This window comes from Zalophus californianus, chromosome 11, assembly GCF_009762305.2.
Source record: "Zalophus californianus isolate mZalCal1 chromosome 11, mZalCal1.pri.v2, whole genome shotgun sequence".
NCBI lineage: Eukaryota > Metazoa > Chordata > Mammalia > Carnivora > Otariidae > Zalophus > Zalophus californianus.
Genome location: NC_045605.1, coordinates 88,480,433 through 88,498,578, shown reverse-complemented (window position 1 = coordinate 88,498,578; position 18,146 = coordinate 88,480,433). Strand labels below are relative to the sequence as shown.

The following is an 18,146-nucleotide window of genomic DNA, read 5'->3' as shown; positions in this document are numbered from 1 at the left end:
TCTTTTATTTTTTATTTTTTTAATTATGTTCTGTTAGCCAACATATAATACATCATTAGTTTCAGATGTAATGTTCAGTGATTCATCAGTTTCGTATAACACCCAATGCTCATCACATCACGTGCCCTCCTTAATACCCATCACCTGGTTACCCCATCGCCCCCACTGCCCCCCCTCCTTCTGCAACCCTCAGTTTCCCAGAATCAAGAGTCTTTCATGGTTTGTCTCCCTCTATGATTTCCCCCCTTCAGTTTTCCCTCCCTTCCCCTATGGTCTTCCAAGCTATTCCTTATGTTCCACATATGAGTGAAACCATATGATAATTGTCTTTCTCTGTTTGACTTATTACACTTAGCATAATCCCCTCCAGTTCCATCCATTTCAATGCAAATGGTGGGTATTCATCCTTTCTGATTGGCCAGTCCTTTAACTTGAAGTGTCTACATAAAACAGACAAAGCCCCACCAGAAGTGCTTAAGAAAACTAAAGCTAACCTGTCATTTCCTTTAGAATAGTTAGGAGCCTGAAAGTGAAATTTATTTCAAACCTAATCTGATATTCTCCTGGAGCCATTGTGAAAGAAGAAAGCAAGCAGGTTTTCTGAAGACAACTAGGCTAATAGACCTGAATTTGACTATGCCTGTAGAGTCAGTGTTTTGCAAAGATTTTTTTTTTTTATTGCGGTGGTTTTTGTTGTTTTTGTTTGTGACCCACAGTAAATTATATAGATATAGATAAATATAGAAAGATGATAGAAATGAATAAGTAATATGTACACTGACTCAGCTGCAACAAAAGGTGTTTGAAAAACTTGCTTTTACTACATCTTGATGCATTCTGGTATTTTCTGTTCTTTTTTAAATGTAGCCCCAGAACCCATATGAGTTCATCAGAATACAGCTTGTCTCTTGAGTCAAGATCTGAGGATTGAAAATAGCCCAGAAGGCTGGAGGCCAAATTTACATTCTCCCCCCCCCCATAGGGTGCTACCTGTTTGAATGCAGAGGGGCAGGAGGGAGGGTGGAAAGTGGAGAGGCAGATTTCTTCCTGATATCTCAGTTATTGGCAACACTGAGTGTCTCCTTCATCAGACTATGAGCTTTCAAGGAAAGGGCCAACCTTTCTATATCTCAGTCGGGAATCTGAGATATCTAATATGATTCTGGTCTTCTCAAAAGAGAGTCAAACTATGACTGTCATACAGATATCAGATGAACACAAATTAAAGATTTTATTTAATTCTTAGTGAGGGAACCAGGTGGATGTTTTAACCCAAAGGAGAATCCAAAGAACAGACACAGGCCAGGAATATTTAAATGAATGTCCAAATGGAAGCAAAAATAGCTTCTTCCTCTGTAGGGGAGGGATGTCAGGTGAACCTCTCCCCACAGGATACGATTTGCATTTCTAAAAACAAGAATTATTTTGCATTTCTCGAAGTTATCGACAGGACAGAGCTGAAAAATAGCTTCCTTAGGGTCAGAATCTGATAACCCTGAAGGCTGTGCTCCAGAAAAGATAATGTAGTGTTCCATCAAAGCGCAAAATACCCATTCCTGCCTAGAATTGGACTACTCTGACAGCTGGTGTAAGGTGACAGCTTGTTCTAGCTCTTAAAAAACTCCAAACTGGAAGAAGACAAGTCAGTAGAGCAAACTCAGCTTAAGAACCATGTGGCAGTAGGGGGCAGCAAAGCTCCATCCCTAAAGAGTGCACACATTAAAAAAATTTATAAAGTAGGATTGATCTGGAGTCCATGGACTGAGTCCATAAATCCCCCCTGAGATTGTATGCAAAAAGTTTTACTTTGTACATTTTTCTGGGAGGAGTCTTTTTTTTTTTTTTTTTTTTTTACTTTTCTTTCTCTTTTCTTTTTTTGCCTTTAAGTCTGATGAAACTACAAAGCACTTGCCCCAAGTATTGGAAATTCCATGTCCTAATTGTCATATTCACAACTTGGTTGCCAAATTAGCTTCAAATTAGAAACACCTGAGGAATCATTAGGTTGAACCACACGAAACTGCCATTTCAACTTCCATATATAGATTCCTGGTCGCCCCCACTCTGATAGAGCCAATGGGTAGATGAACATCTGAGATCAACTACCATCTTCAGGTTGAAGTTTAAGAAAATGGACTGTTGGACTCCAGTCCACCCCAAGGCCTAGATGTGTAATCCAGCCTATTCTGGCCACTCTGAACAGTGAAAACCAAGATGGCATTTAGGACCATCACCCCACCCACTTCACTGGGGGGCTTTCTCAAGGGGTCTGATCTGAGGACCACTAGCCTCAGAGTCTCCTGGGATGCTTGTGAAAATGCATATCATTAGGCCCCATGCTAGACTCCCAGAATTAGATGGCTGAGCAGTGGGCCGGGGAATCTGCATTCTAAATAGGCTCCCAGGTAACTCTTCAGCAAAAGCAGAGAGTAGGTAATCCCAGGAGATAGGCGAGACTATGAGCTGAGGTCTATCAGATATATCAAAGTTTAACTGTTAAAATGGTAAAGTCATGGCTCTCATTCAAATATAGAATAGACATGTGTCAAAGGTTTTGTTCAGCTCATAAATTTATGACAGAACCATTAGGTGGTAAAGCTGATTCCAAGAGCATTTGAGGAAAAATAATTTATAGAAGCCAACAGGAAAAGCATTTCAAAACAAACAAAAAAAGAATCTTAGAATAAGATTGCTGGGTTAAATAAGAAGCTAGTTAACATCCTCCAGGCTAATACAACCATAACCTTTGGGGTTATCTTTCCTACCAGATAGAAAAATACAAATTAACACATAACTTTGCAGTATCTGGCTATCATCAAACAATAAATAGCAAAGTCAAACAGATACATTCAGCTAGAAAATTAAAACAATCCTGGGTGACTACATTTAAATAATTCCCCAGTATGACTTTGAAAGGATATATAGCCCAACTTTTTGCCTTATTTCCAAGTTTTAAATAATTCTTTCCTACAGTGAGTGAAGATAGCAGAACATTAAGTGTGTGGACCCTGCTCCTCTGGGTGAGACAATTCAGGCTAGAGCAGATATATTCAAACACAAGAACTACTTGATCCAGAGGGAGGAGAAAACTGTCAGAAGTCACGTATAACCTCCTCGGATTTATTTCAGACACTAGCCATAATCACTTCCTCTTGCTTTTGCAAGTAAGTGTTTTGTCCTCTAGTTATCTGACTTACAAACTCGTCATCCCCTAATAATTTCTCTTAGAAGTTTAACTGAATAGCCTGCTAAGGTTTTCAGCTTTGTTCTTTTGTTTAATCTAAAAATTCAGGCACTTTATTTGTTTAAACATAAGAAATATCCTCTAATTTTTATGAAACAATTGTGCACCTCAGGGATTAAACTTTGAGCTTCATGAAACATGAACTGAAATTAGAAATACTGGGTGTGTCCCAACTCAACCTCCATATTTTTTCATAACTTCTTTTGCCTTTAGAGGGATAGCTTAGGAATGAGTATATCAATGTTGGGAATAAACATCTGAAGTTGAGCAGTGTCTTCATTTCAATTCCTTCTACTAACTTCAGGTAAAATTAAAATTTAGTCATTTTTGTGAAGTAATCTTTCAGTGGTTTTCTGTGAGATGACAGATCTCTCTTCTTTGTACTTTTTTTGTATTTTTCCTTTTTTTATTATTCTCTTAAAACTCACTTTACTGATCAAATTTGCCATTCTATGAGTTATTGATGATAACAGCATCTACCATGTATTGGCTAAGTTTTGAAAAAATAATTGAAGTTTTATTTTAAAATAACTTTATTGAGACATGTTCCACATATCATAACATCCACCCATTTCAAGATATTTATACACTGATATTCATAGCAGTCTTATTCACACTAGGCAAAAGGTGGAAAAAACACAAATGTTCTTCGCTGGATGACTGGATAAACAAAATGTGGTCTATATACAGAGGAATATTATTCAGCCTTAAAAAGGAAGGAAATTTTGACACATGCTACAACGTAGATGAACCCTGAAGACATCATTCTAAGCAAAATGATTCAGTTACAAAAGGACAAATATTGTATGATTCCACTCACCCGAGGTACCAAGAATAATCCCATTCGAAGAGGGCGAAAGTAAAATGGTTGCTGCAGGGGCTGTGGGGAGTGGGGGAGGGGAGTCTCTGCTTGCCAGGGACAGAGTTTCAGTTTGGGAAGATGAAAACATTCCGGGGATGAAGGGTAGCAGTGGTTTGCACAACAATGGGAATGTACTTAATGCCACCGAACTGTACACCTAAAAATGATTAGAATGGCAAATTTTATGTCTATTTTGCCACAAGAAAAAAGAAAAAAATGCAATTTCCGATGTACAGGTTAAGTTCCTTTTAGTAACTTTACAAAGTGATGGAACGTCATCATTAATCAGTTTTAGGTAATTCTCATCCCTGCTGTAAGATCCCTGACATCCATCTACAGTCAATCCCCATTCCTACCCCACCCCTGAAGCAACCACTAATCTACCTTCTCTCTCTCTAAATTTGCTTTTTCTGGACATTTTGTATGTATATATGGAATCACACAAATTGTGGTGGCTTCTTTCATTTAGCATAACATTTTTGAAGTCTGTCCATGATGTAGCATGTGTCTATAATGTTCCTTTTTTATTGCCAGGTAGAACTTCACTGTGTGGATATACCTCGTTTTGTCTACCCCATTCATCAATAGATAGATGTTTAGGTTGTTTCTAGTTTTTGGTTATTACACATAATGCTACCAAGAACAGTCATGATTTTACCTAACCCAGAGACAGCTTAAACCTTTTCTATGCCATATGTATGCTTATATATGTGTGTGTGTAAGTATGTGTGTATATATGTGTGTGTGTGTTTTTCTCTCTAATCCTGCAAGGCAGGCAAAATCAGCTGCATTTCACAGAAGAAAAGAGAGGTTAAATAACTTGTGAAAGGTCACCCAGCTAGTTTTGCTGGGCATGGACAAAGGTCTGACTGTCCACAGTGACGGGGGTGACAGAGGAGAAAGGTTTAATCACTAGCGGCCTTTGGGTTCTCAGTGGAGTTGGCCCCCTACCATGCGCTCACTGGCTCTCAGGCGGCAGGTTTTGGGGACCTAGCCTCACTGGCGGGGAGCCTCACAGAGGGCATTTCCCTCAAGGAGAACTATTATGGGAAACCAGGGGCTCCAAGGGGCCGCCCAGCAAGCTCCTGCTTTTCCCAGTGACTGTAATTCTGCTTGGTAATTTAGATTACATTTTCCACAGGCAAGGCCTCTCGAGCTGGACTACCTGAGTTCACATTCTGGTGCTGCCACTTAGCTCTGTGGCCTCGGGGCAAGTTATTTACCCTCTCTGTGCTTCAGCTTCTTTATGTGTAAAATGTGAATAATAATGGACTCTACCTCACTGGGTTGTTATAAGGGTTAAATGAGATAATAGAGAGCAAAGACTACACTAGCACCTGGCTATAGCAGACCCTGAGTAAGTATTAAATGTGGTTAGTGTAGTTACTTGCTACAGAATTATCCTTGGAGTTCCAGAAGCTAAGAAGACACACAGGGCCCCTATGTCCTCTTGGCTGTCCATGAGCACAGCACATTATGCCCCAAACTTCAGTCTGTAGGCTTTTCCAGTGGTGCCTGCCCAGGTAGTAAGAGGAGTGGCAGTTGATGACCACTGTCCCTGAGAGAAAGTGTCCCCTGGTAACTCATGGAAAGAGAGGGCTCCTGCCCAGACTGCGCACTTCAAAGAACACTTCATTTCATGGTTTCCTCCAGCTTCCCCTGCCACCCTGACGAAGAGCCCATCTGTTCCCCGCTCTCTCCTGGGGCTTCCCCACCTCTTCTGCATGAGCCTGCTGCCTGTCCTTCGCCTCCAGACAGCTTGTGTTTTAGGTGAAGACCAGAGCTAGCGGTGGCTTGGGAAGGATTCTCTGGGGGTTTTCTGCTCTGGTTCCCACCCACCCACATATGCATGGATTCAGTCTGGAGTGGGTGAGTCTCTCCTGAGAACTGCTGAGCCCTCCCCTTCAGTTCCAATGGAAGGACTTAGCAGAGCTAAATCTAAAACCAGCTAAGATGGCACTCCTTAGCAGCAAGCCGGCTGATTGAATCAGGAGTGGTTTCATGATTCCTGAACTTGACCATATTCTTGAGAATTTAGACCGAAAAATTCAAAGAATCGGGCTGCAGTAGAGTCCATTAATAGGAAGGTCTCTGTACCTCTTGGGGATCAGGTGTATAGAGCAGAGCATTTACACAGAAGTGTGAGTGTGTGAGAGACAGACAGACAGACAATTTAGGGTCTTAGCTCTTGAAGGGTTTCCAGTCCAGAGTCCCAGAGTCCCAGTACCCACAGATTGTCCTCCCTTTGGGCTAAAATGTCCTCTTGTGCCCTCGGGGGCCCTCTCCAACTGGTTTAAGAAAGCACACCACAGGCAGCAAAGCTGTGATTAAAGCTCATTGGCAAGAGGTCAGACAGAACTAGGTTTGAATCTTCTCTATCATTTTCTTAGTTGTGTGACCTCAGGCAAATTGTTCAGTCTCTCTGAGCTTCAATTTCCTCGTCTAAGCGGGATGATACAATTGACTTCAAAAAAGCGCTCAGATGATTACACAACACAATGAATGAAATCCTCAGGGTGGTGCTTGACATAGTTGATGACCAATAAGTGATAATTTAAGTGCTATAATTTCTATCTTCCTTTTGAATAGACCTTTTATCATTATGAAATATGACTCTAAATTAGGAGCACCAAATTTCTTTTGCTAGTGTTTACACAGTATATGTTTATACTTTTAATTTTCAATCTGTGTCCCAATATTTAAAGTTGTATCTCTTATAAACAGCATATTGTTATTTCTTCACCTGATGTGACCGTCTTGGTCTTTTTGTTGGAAGTGTTTAGCCCATTTACATTTAACATAATGACTGCTATCGTTGTGCTTGTCTACCATCTTGCACTGGGTTGGCCTTTCTGGGGTCTCAACCAAAAGCCCAGGAGGTTTGCCAAAGCTTCTCCCCACCTCTTCAGGACTCAAACCTCGGGCTCCTCGGTATGATGCAGCAGCTGAAATCTATTTAGCTCTTTGGCTCCCCAGCTGCTCTTCTCTGCTGTGCTCAGCTTAGGAGTCAGCCAACAACTGGAGGGAAACACGTATGCAGATTTCTCATCCAGTCCTCTCCATCATCCTCCCTTCGAGTTCCAGCTACTCCAGCAGCCTTCACCTCTGATCTCAGCCCAGTAAGACGGCAGCTTTCTGCTCTCATCCACTCCTCCCACACCCACCCCACCCATGATTTGGAGAAATGCCTTTGGGAAAAACCGAGATGACTGTACATTTCGCCTCTCTTAGGGATCACAGCCATTCAGACTTGTGCAGAGTGCTCTCCAGCCCCTTCAAACAGTTGCCCTATATATTGTGTCCAGCTTTTATCATTATCTTGGCAGGAAGATTAATCTGATACAAGCCATGCCCCTCTGGCTAGAAGCAGAAGTGTTACACTACTTCCATTTATTGAGCCCCTCTCAAAACTCCCTTAGAGTGGGCATCAAAAGTTTCTGTTGGCAGGCAACTGACTTGATCCTAGTTCAGTCAACAGGGAGAGGAATGACCTTATAAGTTGGCCCCCAGGGGCGCTTTGGTGGCTCAGTCTGTTAAGTGTCCAGCTCTTGGTTTCAGCTCAGGGCATGACCTCAGGGTCGTGGGATCAAGCCCTGTGTTGCATTTAGTGTGGAGTCTGCTTGTCCCTCTCCATCTGCTCCTCCCCAACCCCTGCTCGTTCTTTCTCTCTCCAAAAAAAATCAAATCTTAAAAAAAAAAAAGTTGGCGCCCAGACAAAGCTGAGATATTTAATTGATATCAGACTGAAGTTTAGGCATTTGTTAAAAGTTATGTGGCCCCAAGAACCTGCAAGAATTTAGAATTTAGAAGCCTCTATTTATAGTGCTTTGGATTCTTCTCAGAGGCCCAGACCTAGGCCATGGAAATTAAGAACCAATTTAATGTGACTTCGTGAGAGGGGCATACTTCTGAAGGGAGGCTGAAGAACGAGGCAATTGGATAAGACAATTGCCTACAAGGTCACTTCTCTTAGGTTATGAAGTTAATGAGTAAGCAATCATAAACAGCATCCAGTGTCTCTGGGGATTCTGACAAGAGTCAAATATGCTTCACCAGTAAACTCAGGAATGTGAGAAACAGTCGCCAAAATCACTTGAAAAGATGTTTTGGTGTCCTTACGTCAAGGTGAGAAGAATTGCTGTGCATGTCTACGGCTCTGGGTCGCATACCCAAAGGAAATTTCTGGTCGTTAGTAACGTGGGTAAACAGAGAGGGTCAGTGCCTTCTTTAGTGAGTGGTTTATCAGCCAGGCTCTAGTCAGGGGGCAAAAGCCGCACCTACCAATGGAACAGAGAATTTAACATACAGAACTGTTAATCAGGTATTGGACAAGTCAGCCGGCAAAGAGGAGACACGGAGGAATCTCAGAAGTGGAAAGTGCAGGAAGCAGGTACCACCCTTAGAAGGAGAGAAACAAAAGCCCCAGTTGGGGATGGTTGACTTCGAAAGGGCTGGAGGAGGGCCCAAGCCGGCTGGTGCTGCTGGCTCTGAGGGGAGATGTCCTGAGGCTGCCTGTGGGAGGAAAAGCTGCAAACTGATCCCAGGTGCTGCCACTGGGCCCACCTGTCCTGCCCCAGGATGTTGACAAAGGCAGGAAACAGGGATGAGCGGTCTCTCCTCACTGCCCTCCACCCCAGCCTCCCAGCCGCCCTCCAGCACCTCCTACAGGAGGAGCCCCACAAAGCGGAACTGGGGTTTTGGACTTCCAGCCCCAGCACGAACTGGGGTTTTGGACTTCCAGCCCCAGCATCCCAAAATGCGGAAAAGGCCTGAAGCTGAGAGACAAGAGCTTCACAACCAGCACACCAGGAAGTTTAGACTCAAGTGTGGGAAGATTTAAAAGAAACAAACTATAGAGCACTAAGACTTTTATGCGAGGAAGGAATCTACGCATAGTTGGTATTTTAGACACATGTGGTATTTAAGAGAATAAGGCCCTGATCGGTGACAGTTTTATAATCCATTTTAAAATGTATAATTGAGTAATTAAGACTTGTGATTTTTTATGGTGTCATCTAAGCTTAAGTAGAGTGTAAAAACACTTAAAGTTTTCCTTATTTATAAGCTTAATTTATTAGTTTCTATAAGAAGTTAGAAGGGGGAGATTTTATATGCTGTCAGAAAAACTGAAGTACTTAAAAAAGAAATATTAAATTTATAAATGTATTTAAAAGTGTTTGAAGTGCTGAGCTAAGCTTGTAAATAGGACCAAGTGTTATTTAAAGGATTCTCCAAAATTAATGCTAAAATCTGCTAGACTTATAAATACAATAATAAAATTTGTTGAGTTGAAGTTAAAAGCCTAAGAAAGGCTTTTAAATTTGTTATCTTAAATTGAATATTGATTCTAAAGACATTATTAACTGAATTATTTATTAAGTGAATACTAATTATTAAACTTATTAAAATACTATTTTTAAATCCAAATTTACACTTACTAATTTTTCAAGAAAAAGACCCACTGAAATCTTTTCTGCATAGGAAATCAGCCAATCAGACTCTCCCCACCCTCACTCCCTCCCCTCATGAGGTTTTTTTAGAAGTGGCCAGAGAAGAGCAAGAGAGGCAGCTTTGCTTCTCCACTCTGGAAACCCTGAAACCCATCTCACCATGTAGCAAGCTGAGGAGGATATGCCCCTGGCTTAGTTGTTCTGCTTCCTCATCCTCTACCAAGCCAGGACACCTCATGGAAGAGAGGAAGGATGGTCACTGGACATGGGGTAAAAGAACCCAAGCCTCAGTTTCCCCATCTGCAAAATGGGGGCGATACCTGCCTTGCACAGTTGTTGTGAGGGTCCGTGTAGTGCTTGGCACACCAGGGCAGAGTATGAAGCTCCCTTTTGCTGGATCTTTCCTGGGTTAGGACCAGGAGGTTCTTGCCTGAGCACACTGGCCAGGAATACTCCCGCTTACTTCTTGGCAGGAGAACTTCTGCAAAGACCTGGCCTCGTGCCAACAACAGGCACATGTTCCGGGCCCTGAAGGAATCAGGCCAGGAAGGAAGCAGCCGGCTCGGGAGCAAAGCACCAGCCCTGTGCACAGGTTAGCGCTGCACAGGGACTGGTAGCCTCGGGCTGGAGCAGGAAGTGGGGGGCTGCAGGGAACGGCTGAGACCTGGCCCCCATCCGTGTTCCCAGGTCACTGGGCCACGTAGCCTCAGCTGGAACATGGTTAGAGAGCAGCATGGGGAAGGTCTCTGCCTGCGGAGAAAGGAAAGGGGGTGAAGGTCTTTTATACAAATAGGTGGGAGGGAAGGAGTGGCAGTCAGAATTACCGCCATCCCATTAATTCATCCAATGCACCTGACTTAGAGAACTTTCTCTGCATTGCTAAGCCCTAGGCAGGCAAACACAAATCCCACATACTGTTGCCTTCCTGGGATAGCACCTGCACACGTGTGGAGGCAGAAACGTCTCCTACCTGGAGAAGCAGTGGGCAGGGCCCGCAGGGAGAGGGGGCAGCTTCAGGACACCAAACCATCCAGTGAGCCTGACACCTGTTCACAGGGAGTCACAGAGCAGCAGAGGCCAGAAAGGCAGCTGGGGGCCAGCTTGGAAAGGACTTTGAAGTCACATTCAGGTGTGTGGATGTTTTTGGAAGCCTGGGAGAAGTTTTAACTATGTTTTAGAAAGATCCGCTGGGGCCGTCCATGGGGAGAGATGGAATCTGGAGGCAAACACAGGGAGTACCCAGTGGCAGAAGTCCAGATGGGAGGATGAGGGCCGGACAAGCATTATGAGATTAGAAATCAGAGAAAGATCTGAACAAGAGACTCCAGAATCCTAGTGAGTGTGGGAGTCCGGGCCAGGGTGGGTGGAGGTCTGGCTTGAAGGCCCCTGGACACTGAGACCAGCACCCGCCTGCCCACTGCAGTCTCATCTCCACAGGGCCCTGAGCACCCCCTATGGTGGCTTTTCTCCTCCCGGGAGAGATGCCGGCAGTCCAGATGGAGATCATGCTGTGTTGTCTGGGTGGGCCTGATGGGAATCACAGGGCCTTAAACATGGGGTGGGGGGGGCGGAGAGACAGAATGTATGGCTGCTGCGATGCACTTGATTTGAGGGGCTCCCCCCACCGTTGCTGGCTTTGACGCTGGAGGAGGTGGCCCAGAAGCCCAGCATACAGGTGACCTCCAGAAGCTGGCAAAGGGGAGGGAATGCATTCTCCCCAAGCCTCCAGCCAGGGGCACAGTCCTGCCGACACCTTGATCTTAGCCCCATGAGACCCACGTCAGACTGCAGCCTACAGAACTGTGATAATGAATGTGTGTGGTTTTAAACCACTCAATGCCATTACCATCTGTGGTCATTTGTGATGGCAGGGACAGGCAACAGAAGCCGATCGTAAGGCTGGCTCGAGTCAACTGCAGAGAGAACTTCTCTAGCCACCGGACCCAGGGCCGCCCTCTCCTCTCCCCCAGCCACTGCATTTTGTCATTTGATGTCCCCCAGTGTTGGTCGTTATTTGAAATGCGCCTGTTGACCTGATCACCAGCCTTCCCCTGCTGGATGGTCTCCAGGAGAGCAGGCAGGCCCCTTGCCTGGCTGTCCGTTGCTGCATCCCCAGCACCAAGAGAAGGGCCTGCAACACGATGGCAGCTCCACACATACTCGGTGGGTAGCTGAGCAGATGCAGGAGTCGACGTGACAGTGCATCAATGAGGTGAAATCCACCGAAGCACAGCTCTCTCTCGCCTTACGGCCTCTGAAGGCTCAACACGAAGGGACATGCCCCGCTTTGCATCCCCCAGGATCCTCAATCAGCTTGGGTCACACCGCGTTGAATGCTCTTACTAATAAGCCTTCAATCTCAGGTCAACTCTGCTCCAGCGGTCCTAGGAAAGCCTATGCAGAGAGTAGCAGATTACAGATTAAAGTTTCTGTCTGCCAAACCGAATCGGAGGGGAGTATATGAAGAGAGAGTCCATGAGGAGTCACGGTAAGTGTCAAATGCTCGGGAAGAGCCCAAGCTGGCTTTAGAAGAGAACTGGCCTTCCCAGACTTTGTTCGGTGTTTTTCAAGCTCTGCAGACAGGCTGCTTGTCCCGGAAATGACCAGCCAGTCCAGCTGAGGATGGCAAACAAAACCCGGGGGACACCGGCCGAGGTAAGGCTGCTGCCGAATCCTGGAGTGGAGGCAACAGGAAAAGGGACGTGGAGGCAGGAGAGGCCGGCAGAGAGCGTGAGGGCAGGATGCATGAAGAGCCCGGGGACTGCAGCGCTCGCAGGTCCAGTCAAGCCACACAGCACGGGGACGGGATGATGTGTACAAAATGACGTTTATTGAATCTGTTTTGGAAACAGACATGAAAGGTTTTTGGTTCGTGAGCACACCCAGAGCTTGGAGTCGTGATAGCTTCCTGTCATTAAAAGGCAACCAGAAGATCCTAGCTTCGTCTCGTAAGGGAGAAAAAGTGCTTGCCAGCACCACCGCCGTCGCTCTCGCGACAGGTCTGAAGGCTAAAATGCCCATAAACATCAACAAAATTGTCTCTGTACAGTCTGAAATACCCACGGCGCAGGATCAGGCATGGACATCAAAGGTGAAGTTGTAAACTGGCTAACAGTCATCAGCAATTAAGTACACTGGGTCTCTACTGACACTCCCATTCTCAGCCTAAGAGCTCACATGTTTAACCAACGGTTGCTGGCCTCATCAGGGGCGTTTAGTATAAGGACAAGGCATTTACAAGCGTATATATCATTAACGCCGGAAACTAAAAAAGCATACCCAAGCATGATTAATGACTTCGCCTGGATCGATAAATACTAGTCCCGAGCGCTAAGTGTACCAGTAAGGACAGACACCATCAGTCAAATAAATCATCATGTTGTTACTTACTGATGTTCTATCGCTAATGCACGTTAGTCAATTTGTGGACTTCATCCAACACATACACAGAGATTTTTTTTGTTTGAAATTCCCAGAAGGTCTCCTTTGGACATTTCTCTTCCACATTCTTAGAAGAATAAAAATGAGACAGCGTTTTAAACTAACTTCCCAAAAGTACAAGCCATCCAAAGCATGACTCTGGTCATATTCCAGGTCTTCACCCAGAAGGGATGTGCCGTCAAGGCTTAGATATGCTTAGAAGGCCGCCTTCCCTGCTGGCGGCTCACACTGTTCTCGCCCTCGCCCAGCCACCTCCCGCCAGATTGGAAGCCAAGCTGGCTCATGTCTTGTTAACAGTTTCCAAGGACTAAAAGGACATCTAGAAGGTACCAGAAGGACTCAGGAAAGCCTTCTCTTTTTTCTGGAGCTGTTATTGGTGGGGCCACCAGGCAAATACAAAGAGAAGAGGGCTTCTAGGTGGATAAAAAGCCCAGACCCGGAGGGAGCAGTGTTAAGGATTCACCACAGTACCAAAGCCTGCTGCCCCAAACAGCATTTTGAGAGCTCAGATGTTAGAAATTCCAGGCACTTCTTTAATCACAGGGAATGAACCTCTCTCCAAAAGGTCCTGCCCACATCTCCCCCCATTTTCCCCTACTGTAAAGCACTGAGACATTGCATTTGCTACGACCCTCTGCTCTTGAGGCAAACGGAGCCTCCCTACCTCAGTGATACAGACCGTGACGCTCATTCTGGATTCAAGTCCAGCTGCTTCCAGCACTCTGCGGCTGATGAGCCCTACCCACCACGGATCACCTGCACCCTGAACCACTTCCAGGCTCTTTTCCTAAGTGGGGGGGGCTGTTTATTTTCTAGTTTGGAGACACACGCCCTTGGAAATGAGCAATGCAAGATCCTACGTGCAAATATTTGCAAACAATTTTTTTTTTGAAACGATGCACATTAAAAAAATTCAAGTCAAATCCAGGAACAGACTACTTGGTTGGCATCCACTGGCCCCGCACCCACAACAGGAAAATGGTCAATTTCTGAAAGGCACCAGCTACTCCACCAGGGAGGTTAGTTCCTTGAGCTTGGAAGGAGGCCAGAGAGGGGAGCACTGAGGCTTCATCAAAGAGGACGTTTCTCCAGCCGGGTGGTCCCCCGGGGCCAAAAGTTAAAGGCGGCATGGAGGATCTGGATACCGATGAGAATGACCCTCACCCGCCAGAGGGACAACTCTTTTCCAGGAATTCTGAAAGTAAAATAAGGAAGGTACGCTCCCAGTGTCCTGCTTGGCAGGGGTCGCTGCCTGCTTTCACTCCACCCAGAGCAGGGGAGGAGAGGTACCGCTCTACCACCTCTTCTCCTGGCAGCCTCGCATCACAAGAACCTACAGGGGCTCTCCGGAGGCCAACGCATCCTTGCGGGCTCCATGTGTGGCTCAGCCGACCTCCCGCTATCCTCAGGCCAGAGGCCCTGGGCGATATCGTAGGGAGAGTCAGACAGCACTGATCTGAGGGCAGAGCCCCCAGAGGAGGATCCGGAGTCAGGCAAGCAGAAAGTGAGCATCAGGCAGTCGGGTCTGTGTGGCTGCCAAGAGGGGGGTCACAGTCACGAAAACAGAGAGGTTCACAACCGGGGCACTTGGACTAGGCCTTCAGGAGGAGCCCCTTGGGGAACTCTGCCCCACCTGCCCCTGCCCGGGGGATGGAGCCGTGCTCATGCTGGTGGTCAGGCCGGGGCTGGGAGGTCCCAGGGGTGGGCATTCAGCCAAGGGAAGCACAGTTCAGCTCGGAGTCCCCCTGGCTGCCCGCGGCCCCCTGCTGCAGGGCATCGGGGCTGTCGGTGATGTTGGGCTCACTGGAGCACTGCCGGTGCGGTGGCGAGAAGCTGGGCGGCAGGAGCAGGCCCTTGTCCTCCCCGCCAGGCTCCTCACCCAGGCCCGAGTGCATCATGGTGGCCATCGCCAGCAGCTGGATGTCCGAGTGGGCATTGGCCACTGTGTGCCGCCGGACGCCGCCACACTTCTCCAGGTAGGCTTCCCCCTCCTGCTCCGCCAGGGGGGTCAGGGCCGTCTCATTCAGGGGCCGGCTGAGGGCGGGGGTCGGGCAGGCGTAGCTCAGGACCGCGACCTTGGGCCGGACCCTGGAGTGGCGTCTGGCTGCAAGAGAAAGACCAGCAAAGACTGTCACTGGGCAGGGGGGCCAAAACCTGCTCCTGTGTTTGGGGCAACAGGGACGTGGTGGCTCCATGCCCAGGAACAGCTTGAGGTACAGACGTGCTGAAAGGCAGGGAACCTGAAGCGTGGACACGTGGGGACAGAGCGGGGGGCCCCAGAGGGCTTCCCAGGGCGTGTCAGGGTCTAGGGCGTCTCCCCTCTTTCCCAGCTGCCACCTGAGCTTCACTGCATTCGCCCTACCTTTCCTTTCAACCAGTCTCCTCTAAAGGCCTGGACACTGGCTGGACCAACTTCTAGAAGACACGCTCTGGCTCTGTTCAGCAGGAAGTAGGGGCCTCCCCAGTGACAGCAGATGACTTAGCCCCTCAAGCCTAAGTCCAGCTTAGGGGACCTCAGCTGTCAAAGCGAGGGCCGTGGGACATCCTCCAAATCATCCTGACCGGGACCACAGTGCCCCTCCCACCAGATCAAGGGGCTGTGACCTGCATTCTGTTCAAGTCATATGCGATTTCAGCAGCCTCTGGCACCATCAAGGGATGGGCGAGGCTCCACAGATGGTCCCGTGGAGGCAGACCCCGAAGACGAGGCCTGGCCTCAAATTACTGGAAAACCGCTGCTGCCTGAGCACTCCGCACATTCCAGAAACTACGCTAAGCCTTGACATACAATCATCTTTTGACTCCTCCTAAAAACTGACCTAAGTCATGATATGCTATCAGCCCCCACTTTACAGATGAGAAGACGGAGTATCAGAGTGGTGGATAATTGACCTACGTGCACACAGCTAAGCTGCAGTACAGCTGGGAGTGAAGTGAGGTCTCACTGCAGACCCTGCTCTTCCTAGACACCCCCACATGAAGCACATAGAACTAGAATAGGCTGAGTATCTCCAGGGAAGGACAAGGGGTTTCGAGGCAGGAAAAAGCGGATCCATGTGTCAGGGAGGACGTACACTGGAGCTGGGGGGAGGGACAGCATCATTCCAGATGCTGGACACACACAGCATCTCCAGTGCTGAGCCAGGTGCGCCATCCGGCCACAGCCTGGCTGGAACATGGAAGACATGAAACAGTGGAGATGTGCACAAACAGGCAGGAGGGCCCTTGATCACAGGAGGGCCCTTGAAAGCCAGATGGAAACTTCTGTGATCAGACAAGCCATTGGGGCATGGGGCAGGTTGGGGGTTGTGCTCCAGGAAGATGCACCTGGCAGGAGCTACGCAGGGTTGGAGCCTGAGGGGCCAGAAGTAAGGAAAGCCAGGGCCATGACAAGCCTACATCCCCTCGGTCTCAGGGCGGTTACCTCCCCCTGCTCCTTAAGAGGCACCCCACCTCTTCCCCTACATCAGCACTGCATCTGTATCATGAGCTGGCTGGAGGACCCCAGTGAGAATGGAGGGCCGAGGACCAAGTGGGTTCTGTTACACGTCCCTCTTTCTACCAGTGCATACCTCTCCCAGCTGGCCAGCCACCTACCCCATCCCGTCCGGCCCAGCTTTCCATGGCTCCCACGTCCCTAAGACTCCAAAGATCCCAAAAGAAACCCATCCCTTTCTCAGCAGGGGGAGGCAGTGGGCAGCAGGGGAGAAGCAGGACAGGGGTGGTGTTCCTGCACACGGACAGGATCCCAGGGGAAGACCTAGTTTCTAAAGGGAAAGCAAACCCTATCCCCCAGGAGGTGCCGAACAAGAGGCTGGTATTGGCCAGGAGGGCTGGGTCAGTGGCTCTTCTCTTTGGGGAAGAACAAATAGGAGACAAAATGGCAAGGAGCAACTGAGAAGGAAGAATCCATGCCAAGCATTGGCCGAGGTTCTCCCGGGAGCATGGGGGCTCATACCCTCAACGTTTCTATAATGTTCCCACAGTGTTACAATAACCATGTATTACTTTTATGATCACAAAAATCGGTAACTATAAGACAGAGGCACCAGAAGGGTTCAAAGAAGCCGGGGTCCCATTAAAGAACCATCCTTAAAAATAATGCCCTTGAGGGGGCGGAGCAAGAAGGCAGAGGAGTAGGAGACCTAGATTTCGTCTGGTCTCAGGAATTCAGCTGAATAGGGATCAAACCATTCTGAACACCTACGAACTCAACAGGAGATCGAAGAGGAGAGTAGCAACAACTCTGAACAGAGAAGCGACCACTTACTGGAAGGTAGGACGTGCGGAGAAGTGAATCCGAGGCGATATTCGGGAGGATAGACGGCGGGGGAGGGGCCTCCGTTGGCCGCTTCTGGCAAGTGATAGAGCCGCGGAGCACAAAATCAGACCTTTTAGAAGTTGGCTCGGCTGAGGGACGTCGCTGCAGTGGCTAAGCAGGGGGTACAATCCTCCCGGGACAGTGTGGTCTCAGGACCCTTGGGGTCACAGAAAAACCGGGGGTGCCTGAGTGCGCCAGAGCTCCCAGGTATCAGAGCGGGGAAGCTGGCTGCAGAGACGGAGCCGAGGCGCGGGCTCTCAGCTCGGGGTTGCCATAAACTGTGATCCGCGGCCCAGTAGGGCCACTGCTCCTCCAGCAGGGACCCAACAAGCGGCAGAGCTGAGGAGACTCCCCTCCCTCCCCCGGGGAGGAGCGGCGCGGGAACGCACCGCAGGGATCTGCTGGGTTTGGAGACTCCACATGGGGTCGGGTGCCAGAGATAGCAACGCTCGGTCACAGGCCGGGTGAGCACGGATGCGGCCGGAGACCGGGGAGACGGGAGTGACTGCTTTTCTCTGGGGGCACACTGAGGAGCGGGGCCCCGAGTTCTCAGCTCCTCCGGGTGGAGATTGGGAGGCCACCATTTCTGCCCTGGTCCTCCAAAGCTGCGCCGAGAGCTTGCAGGGAACAAAAGCTCCTGAGAGCAAACCCGAGCAGATTCCTTAGCCCGGACCGACAAGGGCGGGGCAATTCAGCCTCCGGCAAAGACATTTGGAAACCACAGCAACAGGCCCCTCCCCCAGAAGATCAGCACGAACAGCCAGCAAGCCAAGACCAAGTTTATCGATCAAGGAGAACGGGAGAACTCCAGCGCTAGGGGAATACTGC

The 18,146-nt window shown here is 48.1% G+C and overlaps 1 protein-coding gene across 9 annotated transcripts in view; it reads right to left on the bottom strand.

Annotated features, from left to right (window-relative positions):
• Positions 1-12,918: 12,918 nt before the first annotated feature.
• PRR5L (proline rich 5 like) overlaps positions 12,919-18,146 on the bottom strand; it is a 148,509-nt gene continuing 143,281 nt past the window's right edge. For all 9 annotated transcript variants that reach the window (XM_027578562.1, XM_027578555.2, XM_027578563.2 and 6 more), the window contains one exon: positions 12,919-15,101. In XM_027578562.1, coding sequence (XP_027434363.1) covers positions 14,707-15,101 — 395 coding nt within the window. In that variant the 3' untranslated portion in view covers positions 12,919-14,706. The remainder of the gene's footprint in view (positions 15,102-18,146) is intronic.